The sequence below is a fragment of the Agelaius tricolor genome, unplaced genomic scaffold, assembly GCF_023055355.1.
Source record: "Agelaius tricolor isolate 1412-34295 unplaced genomic scaffold, bAgeTri1.0.p SCAF_4, whole genome shotgun sequence".
In the NCBI taxonomy this organism is placed as follows: Eukaryota; Metazoa; Chordata; class Aves; order Passeriformes; family Icteridae; genus Agelaius; species Agelaius tricolor.
The window spans coordinates 36,085,223-36,098,634 of NW_027269264.1; the positions used below are offsets into that span (position 1 = coordinate 36,085,223).

At 43.0% G+C, this 13,412-nt stretch overlaps 1 protein-coding gene and 1 long non-coding RNA gene across 2 annotated transcripts in view; one reads left to right on the plus strand and one right to left on the minus strand.

Moving 5' to 3' along the window:
• The window catches only part of SERINC5 (serine incorporator 5), a 40,697-nt gene extending 37,588 nt beyond the window's left edge, over positions 1–3,109 (minus strand). Inside the window, exon 1 of the mRNA XM_071425270.1 lies at positions 2,705–3,109. Coding sequence (XP_071281371.1) covers positions 2,705–3,094 — 390 coding nt within the window. The 5' untranslated portion in view covers positions 3,095–3,109. The remainder of the gene's footprint in view (positions 1–2,704) is intronic.
• LOC139589145 (uncharacterized) lies at positions 3,070–5,990 on the plus strand. Its single transcript, XR_011678947.1, has 3 exons — positions 3,070–3,600; positions 4,469–4,561; positions 5,554–5,990. It is a non-coding gene; the product is annotated as an uncharacterized lncRNA (long non-coding RNA).
• The last annotated feature ends 7,422 nt before the right edge of the window (positions 5,991–13,412 follow it).

Consider the following 13,412-nt stretch of genomic DNA (forward strand, 5'->3'; position numbering starts at 1 on the left):
ATTTTGCAAATGCAAAATCAGCATAACCGAAGTACACTGCAGTCTGTCAGCTTGCTGCTATATCCTGTAACAACAGGAATCTGGGCTGCAAAACCTGGATGCATTCATTCTGACAGGAACCATCAACCAGACATTTAGCATGGTCTGACTTAAGAAAGTACCAATCACACATCATCCACTTCGCACCAGGGAAATTTTTTTGAGTGAAAATTAATTGTCATGTTAACTTACAATAAAATTTTCATATCAGCTACAGACAAATGGCAATTACACACAAATGACAACTGCACTTAAATAGCTCAGAAAGACAATACTAAAGTTCTCATTCAGCTCTAGGAAAGCAGATCCACAGACAGAGGCATGCATAGAATATCAACAAGGCAAAAATATCACAAAAAATTCCTCACACACTACAGGACATCAAGCACATTAAACTACTGTATTTTAGGAAAAAATGAGGGACCTAACATGAGAGTTGTTTTGTATAACTTTTACAAAAGTTTCATCTTTCCTCAAGCACTTAATCTCTCTTTCTGGACACAGGGTTAACTTCATCTTCAGGGAAACACTGAAGGAGAGGCCAAATTCCTTCTTGATTTTCCAGCTTGATTAACAGTACCCACAAAACGGCTGAGGATGCTTGGATGAGACAGAATTAAGAACTTTTATCCCATTTGGGTTTTTTTGTGTATTAATCATGTTATACAAACATGCCCTCATCAAGGTTGGAATACATCAAGTAAAAAAGGCAAGGACCATTTTTCATTTTAAAAATGTGACACTGCATGCTAATGAAACGTGGTTTATTCTGTTTATTACCATAGCCTGTAAAAAGGTTATCCACGTTATGTTTGCTGGTGTAATTCCAGCAATACGTCCTATTTAGCATAGATAATTCTTACATCAAAAGTAGTGCTTGAGCCAGCAGAATAAATGTCCCCAGAGATTTCTGGCACTATGACTACATCCACCTTAGGGCTTTCGCTTTATCTTCAACAACACTAAGGAGTTCAGTTTTTTTACAGACTCCAAAGTGACATTTCAGTGTCAATGAAACACATTACTATCAGGGATTACCTGACAGGGAAACACATTACTATCAGGAATTACTAAACAGAGTAGGTTGGTCATGCTAAAGCCATGCCATTCACCACTGAGCATCTCAACAGTTTCATCCTCTTGGTAATTTAAGTTATTTCTCCAGGAGCTACATGCAAAAAAAAAAAGAAAATGCACAATGAAAATGCAAAAAGCCACGAGCCACTGTAGTAGCAGCACCTACTAACTTCACTCTGTTGAGCTGCTCCACAACTTGTTTCACACCCTGCCAGAATGGTTATGAAGCAGCAGTCAGGGAGGCCCCTGCATTAAGAAGAGTATTAGCAAATGTAGTTAGTGCTGTCCTGCAGGTCCACAGGACTGTGTGGAGAGGCTCAGAGCAGCTCCAAGAGGGTAAGCAAGTGGATGCATGCTCAGCAATCCTCCTGTCCCACTGAAGACTGAAAGAACCACAGACAAAAGACCAAATCTACACCAGGATTTCAAACTACAGAAAAGACACATTTTTCCCAGGTGGCTCATAAAAGAGCAAGAGAATAATCAGAATCTAAGGGTGGGCAGGGTGAGCAAAGGAAAAGAAATATCAATAGAATTGGGACCATAAGGTACTTAAATATGTAAAACAATAGGAATAAGCTCGCTGGCTAGTCTGCTGCAGACAGAAGTAGTAATGGGTTTCTATTGCAGAAACAGAGATTTATGAAAATTAACCACAAAATAAAGTGCCTGGGGAAGATGTCTAAGATCATACCAGAGAGACAACCATTAGGAACGGAGTCCTTCCCTTCAGTGCAACCAAGAAGGAGATCTGGAAAGGGCCTCACTACTGCCTATCTCCTCCGAGTCATGATCCTTCATCTATGGAATTGATTTAAATGGGAAAACAGGTGTACCATGGTAAGATGAGAACAGTGTAGGTCCTGCACCGCCCTACATCACCACTTGCTCTCATCTCTCGCTTCCTCTGCCAGCACCTGAATATGCTGAAACCTTCCACAAGGTTTAAAGGAGTTTGTGGAAGGATCTGAGCACTGACAGGCATCCAGAGGCTATGAGATTAGTTAAGTGCATTCCACTTGTTATACCATGTGGTTTAAGAACTCAGCACCACCTGCAGCCAGTGGCTACCACCCAACCGCCTCCCGCAGCAGCTCAAAGGATCCGTGGCCCTTTGGGAATTGCTCCTTGCGGCGCAGGGCTTTGGGAATGCCTCTCTCCCTGTCAGCGCCTCCACCCGCATGCCGCTGCCCGCTCCCGGCTCCCGCCCGTCCGCACGCACCTCGGCACAGCCCGCGCCCTCGGGACAGCTCCCTGCCGAAACACGAGCGGAGCCCGCCCAGGAAACTGGCAGAAACACCGCCGTGGGCACTCGGAGAGCCTGGACAGGCACTCCGGCTCGCTGCAGGGCTGCTTTTCCTCTACCACGCCGGCGGCCCGGGGAGCCCGGCGCGCAGCCCGACCCGGAGCCCGCCGAGCCGCGGCCGCAGGGCAGCGCAGGGACGGCCCCTGCCCACCCCGGCCCCGCTGCCGCGGGGAGCGCCCACCGCCTGGCTCCGCGGGACCTCGCTCCCCGCCGCGGCCGCGGGAATGCCCGGGAACGCCCGCCCGCCCCGCACCTGCCCCGCTCCCCGCGCCCCGAGCCTACCTGGCCGGCGCAGCAGCGGGCAGACATGCTGGCGGAGCGGGCCAACGCGGCTCCCCCGGCGCTGCCGCACGCAGGAGCGCGCAGAGCTGGGGTGTCCTGCGCTGGGCAAGGCTGGGATGTCCTGGGATGGGCAGGGCAGCCCGGCACCGCCTCTGCCCCGCTGCCGGCCCGGCCCCGCCACCCGGCTTCCGCTGTCGTCAGCCGCCTGTGGGCTCCGCCGCCGCGCTGCCCGGGCCCGCCGCAGCCGCCGTGCTGCGCTACGAGCGGGGCCAGCCTCGGCAGGCTGTCCTGCTCGCGAGGACGCTGCTGAGACCGCTTGCCTGCTAATATACTTACTAAAACACCTGGTTTTGAGTAGCTGGGATCTAATAAATTCAGTGAGTAGGGCATTTAAACGTGCGGGTCTTAGGAGGCCGGGCATGGAATTGAAATATAACGCTGTAGTGCACCAGCCCCGGTGCAAGCCGCTTTGGCGCGTCGCACGGCCGGCACACACGCTCGTTCCTGCGTGGAAAAGCCATGTTTGTTCCAAGGACAGCTGTGAGGCCGTGCTTTCCTAACAGGAGCTGAGACCTTTCCCCGATGTTTCCAAAATACTTCCTTCAGTCTCCACCTAAGAATCATGGGCAGTACTGGTCAGTAGTCAAGGATTTCTCAGCTTCCCATGTGATGACAGGAACTTGCAAAGCCAAATTCAGATATGACAGGCGTCATCGTATCAGAGTAATGTGTCTTTACAAACACACTGCTTGTAGAGAAGGCCAGAGATAAGGTAGATAAGGAAATAACGAGAAAACCCATTAATTTTAGAAAGCTTTACTAATTGATGCAGACAGCTGCTCAGCCAAGGTCACGCTAAGCTCCTGAACTTTGTGAAGAACAAAGATTTGATAGAGGTATGAATACTACCTTCTCTACCCAGGGCAGACTTAAAACTAATTTTAATGATCACGTATGTTCTAAAGGAGGGCTACATATTAAGGAGATGTGTTGTAGATGGATATGGGAAAGTCTGTACTTCCACAGGACTCCTCTGTCTCCTTTGTGGACACTAAACTGTAGTGACAGGAATTTTACACACAGATAGGAATTACTACTGTAATGCTATAAAAAATAGAAATTAAGGACTCTCTGGAAAGACCCTGGTCTTGACTGCTCTGTGTGTGTGTGTGTGTGTGTGCTGTAATATTTAATATAACTATTTTAAACTCTATTTCTAGTCCTAACTGCTCTTATTTTAGGAATTCAGTGCAACTAAAAGCTATTATCCTGAATAGGAGTATGTACGTGTAGATAATGTAGCAACACTTAGCAAGGAAACTGGGATGGATTGCAGGATGTAAAACCCCTTCCTCTTTCCTCATGTATGCAAACAAACAGAGTTTATGCTTCAGGAAGTGGATCACATGATGAATCAGCATTACATAATTTGGTGTTATACTAGGGACTGAGGAGACCCGTTACCATAGTGGTACAGTTAATAAAAACCAGATATGTACTTTGTTTTTAGTGGTGCTCCAAAAACTGCATATACTCAGCCAGAGACAAGGTATTTACCAGTCTTACAAGATTAATTCTGTCAACCAGATGGTTGTTAAACTGCAAAGGACATCAGTGGGCATCTGAGAGGATCTCAGCACAGTTCAGGCACTGATGTAGCTGATGCTTGTGCTTTGTAGCAGCAGCAAAAGTCCCAGCCTCAGGTGAGGACTCCTGGAGCCAGGACTGGGGCTGGGGACTCAGTACACATTCTTTGATTTGTAGCTCCTTTCCCCAGAAGCTGCAGAGATAGACTCAAGAATTGAATGAGGATCAGGAAAGCAGCATGACCGGCCAACAGGCAGTGGAAAACCACTGGTGAGTTTAACTTTGAAACACAGTCAGCTTCCCAAAGAATGTGGTTAAGACATGGGAACACAAGGATCACAGACTAGTGAAAAACTGCAAAACTGCAATCATCTTCTATTTCTGTTCCAGACTTCTTATACAATTGCAAGAAGCTGTCTGGTCAGGCTTTGTTAAATTTCCACATCTGCAAAATCAACTCAAAACATGAAGGAGAATCTGAGGTTTAATTTAAAAATGAAGCTGTCTTACAAAGAGAGACTGGTGAAGGTGATGTATGGGCATGGTGGAAGACTTTGAGGAGCTGTACCACACATCAGCATGTCTGCAATAGCAACAAGCATTCACTGCACGGGGAGCACCATTAATTCACTGCTCTGTGCAGATCTGTTAATGTCAGACAGTGCTGTTATGAACAAATCCAGCCTCTGCACTGGAGAAAACAGCAGAGCTCTGTAATGGCTTTCCAATCAGTTAGAGCACCCTAGAGCTCTGGGATGTGTGCCTTGGCTTTTTCAGTAAAAATTCATCACCAGAAAGGCTTGGACTTCCCTGCTGTGTTGCTGGCAAACATTCTGCAGACTAATAGCAAAGCAGTGTGCAGATGTTATTACATGGAAAGAATTGTCATTCTCAAACTATCAGTGCATTTAGAATAAGGTTTATCCATCAAACACACATTCTAAAATCAGAGAAGGGTGATCTGATTTACTGGGCAGAAATCTTCAAACAGTAGTAATTCCTGCCTCAAAATCTTCCTTTTGGCAGGGGGTCTCTTTGAGGAGATGCTAATTCTGATTTAGGGCTTTCAAGTGACAGGGAATTCACTGCATCACTGGGGAAATGCAAGATGCCTTGGTCTAGCTTTGTATGGGGAATTTTATGCACACAGACTTACAGAGTTCTAGTAAGTCAGAAAGAAGGGAGGCATGGAGTGTCCCCACAGGACAAAAGACAGCCAAGGAGTACCCAAGAACTGACTTAAAACTCTGATCTCCATTCAGGTGCCAGGGAGCAAAGAAGGAAGGAAAGCACTGGGTTAGAAGCTGTAACCATGGGGCAATTCTCAGGAAAACCCCTGGTTAGAAGCCAGTTGTGCCCTGGGAGCAAACCATTCTCCTCACCAGAACGTGCACAGTGGAGCAGCAGCACCTGAAGCCCTTGAAGATGTCACTTTTAGGCAGCCCACAATATAGCCAACCCATTTTTAGACATACTGGTCACCTCTGGCACATCAGCTTTGCTCAGGTCACTGGGAGAGGCGTTATTGCCCTCAGATGCCAACCACAGTTTCACCTGCAGGTGTTGCACCTCTACACATATCTGCTTTACTCTTGCCCCACTCATTGCTGCATGCACTATTGTTGCAGAAGCAGAGGTACTCATCATCCTCCTTCACTGTGAGCGGAATGCGTTGCCTCTGCAGAGAACTCAGAAGATGTTTGCGGTGAAGCAGAAAGCTTTTTGGCATAGCACAGGGAAATCATAACTTACCAGGAATGCTCAAAGACTCTCTGCTTCCTCAGTATGAACCAGCTCCGTGTATTTTAGGATAAGAATATTAGGAATTGCATTGTTCTCATCTTCTGAAATAAAGCTACAACTCAGAATGATGTTTTCAGTATTATGTAATTTCAATTTTTCTCAGTAATTAACCAGTTTTGGTTTGTGTCAGTTGGCAAAATGAAGAGCACAAAATGTCTGCATCCAATAAGAAGGAGAAATACACCACTTGGCTGTTTTTCAGGTGAAATTAAATATGGCAATTTTCTTCCAAATGTGTATGCAAGCAGAAGGAAAACAAAACCACATTGTTACATGTTGTGGTGGTCACTTCTGTAAATTTAGAATTTCTATGCCTGTTAAAACAAAAAAGGCTTGAAATTGCTTTTTAAGAAAGTGTGTATTTTCCTTGAGCCTGGTAGTTAAGAAACCAGACAAAAACATGGTTATGGGAAGGAAAAGAAATGTCTACACATGTGCACACACATGTTCTGGGAACCACAACAGATTCCCAGTGGGAATTCTGACGTGAACAACAGCCTCGCTGTTTGCTACAGTTGTTTCCTGTGGAAAAGAGATTCTAGTGTGGGGAAGCACTGCACAGGTGTGATTAGACAGCAGAAATAACTTACTTATCACCTGTAGTTTTACTTGTGTGTCATTGCAGTCATGCAGTCTAGGTGGCTAAATACCATAATAAAGTCACATCTTTCTCCATTTGTTCCTAAGTGTGCACCAGTATCTGAATTATGGATCACATCTCCTCACATTCTTGTAGGTAGCCAAAGGTTTCCAGAAACCCTGTCCTTTGGACACCTTCCAAAAACCAGCATACCCTAGTGTGAAAAATGCATATTATGTGTTTGGCTCTTCGCAAATATTAAAATGAACACTATATGTGTTATGTTGGAAAGTTATGCTGTGTTAATCTATTTTAAGGAGTGCTGTGTTAATCTATTTTAAGGACTGTGGTAAATATAGTTTTTAGGCTATAGCATAATATTAAAATATAATCTATGTGATGTAAGATACTTTTTGTAACTAGCTCAAGGAATGGAAAAGATAATCAAGAAATTCTTTGGATTATCCTATTTGGGTAAAGATAACAGCAACAGACACCGAGATCCCAAGAGAAGAGTTATTGTCTCCTTATCAGGAAAGCTCAGACTCCGAGGAACCAAGAAGGTTGATTTACAAGATGGTGGGGGGAAGCTGAAATTAAGCAGAAACACCCTAGTTTGAAAGGAATGTTTGAATCATGTATGAGATACATGAATATGCAATAGGCTATTGCTTTTAAGGGTTATCTTTTGATAGCAAGGGGTGCTTTCTGGTGGAGTGCCAGGCACCCAGACATCCATAATTCTTTGCTTTTTATTGTCTCTTACTCCTAATTTTTATTACTATTTTCATTACTATATTCATTACTATTAAGGTTCTAAAATTTTAACAAAAGTGAATGGTGTTTTTCACACCAGGAATCATGCCAGGAGCAGCTGGAACAGCACAGTATGTCCAAGCTGTGGGCCTGAGAAAAAGAAAGTTGGATTATCCCAGTACTTGTTATTGTTACTGCTGTGGCTGGATGATCACCCTTATGACTGTGTGTGGAGGCTGGGGAGGCAGAGTGAGCAACCACCACAGCAACCCAAGGATCTGCCAGCACAAGGCAAGAGCAGCCTGCAACTATAAATCCCTGAGGGGGAGTGATCACAGACACTATCAGTGTATGTGGGGCCTGACACACAAATGTAACTTCCCCTTTCAGAACAATGAGTTGGTCATAATGCTAAATGGTGGTATCTTCCTCTGTGTCTTTATTAGTGTTTTGTAATTCACACAGAAAATATATTCTGGCTGGTAGCAGTTATTGATTTCTAAAAAAATTATACATGCATTTAAGTATTCAAATTTGGTTAGATTCTGGTCAAATGAAACTTGCTGGACTTGAAAGAAAGTATTGCATAGCATTTGAAGAATTTAGTTTTAAAAAAAACAACAAGGCTGGTATTTGCAGGCAAAATTGCTTAAAGAACCTTGTTTTTTTGAGAATGATAGTTTAATGAACTGGTTGGTTATCTGTTTTTCCACTCCAGTGGAAAGAATGGATTAAGATCTGCATTTTCTATTAAGGAAATGCATAAATTACCCCTTTCTGAGGGACTTAATGTTTGTAAGGGAAGCACAGAAGTGGGGCATTACAAGGTTTGCACTGAACTCCCCAGTGTTGCATTTGCATGCTCTTCATTGCCCCTTTTTAGCACAATGCCATGAAATGCCACTTACAAATGTTATTCTTTCTAAGCCCCCTGCCACTGGACGCAGTACAACATTTCCTTCCTACTCAGCATTTCATTACCTGATGTCTCAGATTTTCAATCACAACTAATACCTTTACCTCAGAAACAAGTGACATGGACATTTAACTTAGGTGATGCTGGGGAAACAGTGTGCTGGGAGAAAAGGAGATTGCAGTGTACCCCAGCATATTTCACATTTCAGACACTCAGGTAATCCACAGGCAGTCTGGTGCTGACTGGGGGGCACTGAGTCTTACTGGACTTCCTGATAGATGGAAGAAGGGAAGACTGATATCCCTGGGTCACCAGATAAGGTCAATATAAAGGGTCTTATTAAAGCAGCAGGAAAAACTGAGCAGGTTGTAAATCAGAAATTCAACTCCTGCAATTAAGTCTAATAGACTAAAATCAGTTTCTACCATGATGTATGAAGCTGAAAAACATGGTGGCATTTTCTGGACTGCTGACTCCTTCAGGATGCTGATATGGCAACACCAGAGGAACTTCCTGAACCTACAGGTAAATTTAGAGTAGCAAGAAAAGGACAGTTTTATATTTGTCAACTCTGTAGCAGGCTTCTTCAGGACTGGCAGATTGCAATAACCATTAATTATCTGTTAATTTTGACAGTGAACGTTTTCCTTAAAAAAAAAAAAAAATCACAGATGACAAGTCCATGCAGGACAGCATAAATACTCTTTGAGTGCACCTGCCTGCCGCCTTGGCCCAAAGTGGAGATTTCCCTGAGTCAAAGCACATAGCTTTGATACATACCTGTTGTGTAAATGAGCTCAGCATAACTATCAGTGCCAAAGGTACAAATCTTATGTGGTGGGCAATAAACCACACAGCAGTAATGCATTCTAATTAAGAGTAAAGTGCCTCATCTCCTCCTTCCGTCTCTGCAGATAATCCTGCTCTATCACAGTAATGAGTACTGTTAGTATGAAGCTTTCTGGGCACAATTTGGGCGGGCAGAACAAGAAGAAACAGTTACAATGCTAATGGTCTCTGTGTTGTCGACACAGCAAGACTCTCAAAAAAATCGTTGTGCATGATCTATAGCCCATGGATTTGATACTTTGGAAGGAAAAGACAGAACTCTCTCCCTCACCCTGTCCTTTTATTTGAAATTAGTTTCTAAAAAGAAATAATTAGAAATTTTCTGAATAAATTGCCAACAAAAAGGAAAAAATATTGGAAACACCAGAACGGAACAAAGAGATTATATGAGTCTAGCTCATGTATCATCAAAGTTCTATTTAGGAAAAACTGAAAATGAGAAGTTTGCATTATGTGATGAAAAAAGTTTGGCCAAATAGAGTTCTCTCACTAGCAAGACCAGAGCTGCTTCAGGAATCTTCCTGGTAGTGGTGAGCTACAGGAGGAGTCAGTCTAATTCCCAGAAGGTCTTCTGGAAGATTTGGATCAACAAAGGTTTTCCTAGGCAGTGCTGTTTTGGAGCCAAAAGAGACTGCAGCCATGCATGTCTTTTGCAGAGCCACTCACACTACTGGATACCAGCAAGGTGTATGTCAAAATACTGCCTGCCAAAAGTGTTCAAAGCACTCAGTTTAGTTCTCTGAGAAGTTTTTCTGTCTCAACTTGATAAACCATATGCAGATCTATCTGTGGTTTATCCTGTAATTTTATTACAGGCTTGTGGAGAATAGCTCAACTCAGAGACAAAGTTGATGTATCTGAGTATAAAATGCAAGGGGGAGAAGAGGGATTAAAAGAAAACCAGACCAAATTATAGCCTCTTTTGTAATGACCCCTTCCTTCTCTTGCAGTATTAAAAGGCCACAGGTGAAACCTGCTCTGTAAAAGAATCATTACACCAGAGCACATGGGGCATTTGTGCACCAGAAGAAATGGCTAAGTGAGCAGTGCACATGCAGTAATTCAAGAGAACAAGAACAGTAACAAAAGCCAAGAATGACTGGTAAAAACAAAGAATTGGCAGTGCTTCCTGGAGCACATCAAGGCCACACTGTGTATAGAAAAATACCAAAAATGCAAAACAGTAACTCTGTGTAACAACTCAACTCTGAACCTTCTTTGCCAAAACAAAAAGGCTTCTGGGACCAGCATTGTCATTTATCAAGAACCATAGAAACAGAGGAGGATGTAATAGCTAGCAGTCCTTGTTCTCCATGCCACCACAAGCAATCCTGGCATCTACAAGAAAAGGAAATCAGTTTTGTTTAAAACAGGGAGCACCTTTCTGTATGGTGTGCTCATACAATGCGTTTTGCTACATTTATTGTGGCAACAAAGTAGAAGAAGAAAACAACATTCTAGTTCAATTATAATTACAACATTCTTGCTCAATTACAAACAATATCAGTACAATGCATAGAAGACACTCAAATTCCATCAAGTCTCGAGGTAAAAGCTGTCACATTTGCAAAAAGGAGAATTAACCTTTTAGGAAGAAACAGCGGTAACTCATGATAAAAAGATGGTAAAAGAAGAAGACACATTGCAAGGCATTTACATTACATTCCTGTTTGCTCAGGTGTACAACAGAGAGTTTTGCACATGCAAACACATTGCATGTTCCAGACAAACCCTGCTTGATTGTTGTGGTTCTGAACAGAAGCTAAATAGATTGCAGCAGCTGCATATTCAGTCAGTTGGTGTGATTAGAGACAGACTGTCAATGCTGAAGCGTGATTACCATGATATAAAGCTTACAAACTAATCAAGTCACAAATTAAACAGTATTTAGATGACTAATTGTGTGACTGCATATTATATTTACCACAAGTCCCAAATATTTCTTCTAGAGTTCTGACCTGTCACAAAAGTTAAATCAAACCATCCAAAAGTCTGAGATTAAGGAAAAAATGTGCTGATCCTTTCTCTCATCTTATATTACTTTGTGATGCACTTACATTTTATCTGTGCACACCATCACTAAGAGCAAGGCAGTTTTAGTCCCTGACACAGGTAGCTTCACTCAGCTCCACTCAGCTGAAACAATTCAGCTGAACTCAACTGGAAACAAGACTTACTGCACACACCCATGGTATAGAACAGGGCTCAACTGTACACACAGAGCACAGTCCAAATTGCTGCGTGGGATCTGGAGGGAAACAGCTCCTGAACTTGTATTATATAAAAACCAGCACTTTGTGATCATCTGCTGTGGCATACATACATACAAGACAATAATCTTGGCCACAAAATATCATTCTACTTTGTTTTGCCAATTGATGGGGGCAATTTAAAGAACACAGACATCAGTGGAAAGAAAGATCTTATTTTACTTTGAGTATTAATTAAGTATTAATAAGCTTACTACATGCTCAGTGTTAGCAACATGCAAAAATAAGCAAGGTAATGCACCTCATCATTACTACACAAGAGAAAGGACAGTGATTTAGAAAGACATATCACCAACTGCCTAAATACTTTACCATCATCCAGAATAAGAAATTGCTGGGGAGCCCCATTTTGCAGTGATGACCTGGAGAACCTTTCCTGGAAATTGGGAGAATCCTGGCAATTGGTGCATCCACTCATAGATGAGGTCTCTAAATTCACCCTGAAAGAGGATCCAGCTTTTATAGGTCCAAATCAGCAAGTCAAAGTGACTTGATTATATTTTTAGTGCAGAAGCACCTGTATCTGATGGCATACTTCCCTCCCAGTTGGGGGCAGGGCATGGCCTGGGGCCAGGTCTTGGCTGGGAGTATTTTCCCTAAAACACCCTACAAACAAGCCTCTATTAATGCCAGTGGGAAAGTTCCTTAAAACGATACAATTCTTGCAGATAGTTGTACAAGATGCAAAAGTTTCTAAAGCAGCCAGTTTGGCAATAAACAGCTAGCATCTCAGTCATTTGTTTTTAGCTAAACAATACTGTTAGTCACATAATGCCCAGGATTCATGCCCTAAGTCAGCTCTGGCTGAGGGCTGCTGCTCAGCCCTTAGCACCTCACACTTCCAGCCCCCTCTTACAGAGTATAGTAACCATGCTCTGTACATTAATATGTACAGACTGCCTATATAATTTGGTACCTACTCTACAATTCTTGCCAGTAGGAGCTTAGAGATTTGCTACTTGTTCTAGTGGAAAAGGTTTCCTTCAGGGAAGGGTATTGTCTAGACAGATAGACCGTTTCCTTCTTGTGAAAAAGCTGTTTCTTTCCCAAAGCAAAACTGACAGAATACTTAAGATTGTCACTGTCATGCAAACCTTATCTGTTAGAAGGGATACTGCATTTTTCAGTGACTATCTGTTCTAGGGGCTGAAGGTGTCCAAGCTTTTAAGATCAGTTAAAAGATATGCTAGATAAGTTAATGCAAGAAGTTTACAGTACTCCTAAATCCCTCTTCCCTATTCTGATTAACATATTTTTGAACCTGTGCCAGTGAGAAGTAGGACTGTAGTTATCTTAATCCTCTAGCCTGCAATGAAGAGGATGATGTTTGATTAAACAGGCAATAAAAACTTATACAATTAATGTTAATGGATAAGCTTTTCTCTACACTCTCAATTACCCATCCTAGGAAATCTGTTTACTTTTCAACTGCCAACAACCAATAGAGAACACAGTAGGCTACAGGGAAAATACCAACTCTTCTTCCTTACAAGGCCTAATACTTTACATTAGCAGCTCAAGTAGCAGCAAAATGAAGGAACACCTGAGCAAGATGATGGTTGCTGTTCTTCTACAAGCCTCAAAGTCTTGCACTAGTATACTCACCACAAAATTAGAAAAGAGAATGCTGAATGTGGTTCCAAGGCAGAAAGATGACAATGGCTCAGCAGGTATCCCTGAGATCCACTGTACAACAGCAGGCGGGCACACAGTTAAGATGCAGCACCAGCGTGTGTAAGCTTGGTTCTCTCCACTGCAGAAGTCTAGTTACCCAACAGAAACTTTGCTACCTCTTGAATTCAGGCAAAGCTGAGTCCAGTGTCTGCACTACAGATTGTCCTACAGACACAGGCTGACATGAGAACTAGTGTAGTGTAATTTCCCCAGCTGGATCTCCCTCCTCTGTCTCTCACTGCAATCTTCAATGCTTTGAAGGAAACAGTATTT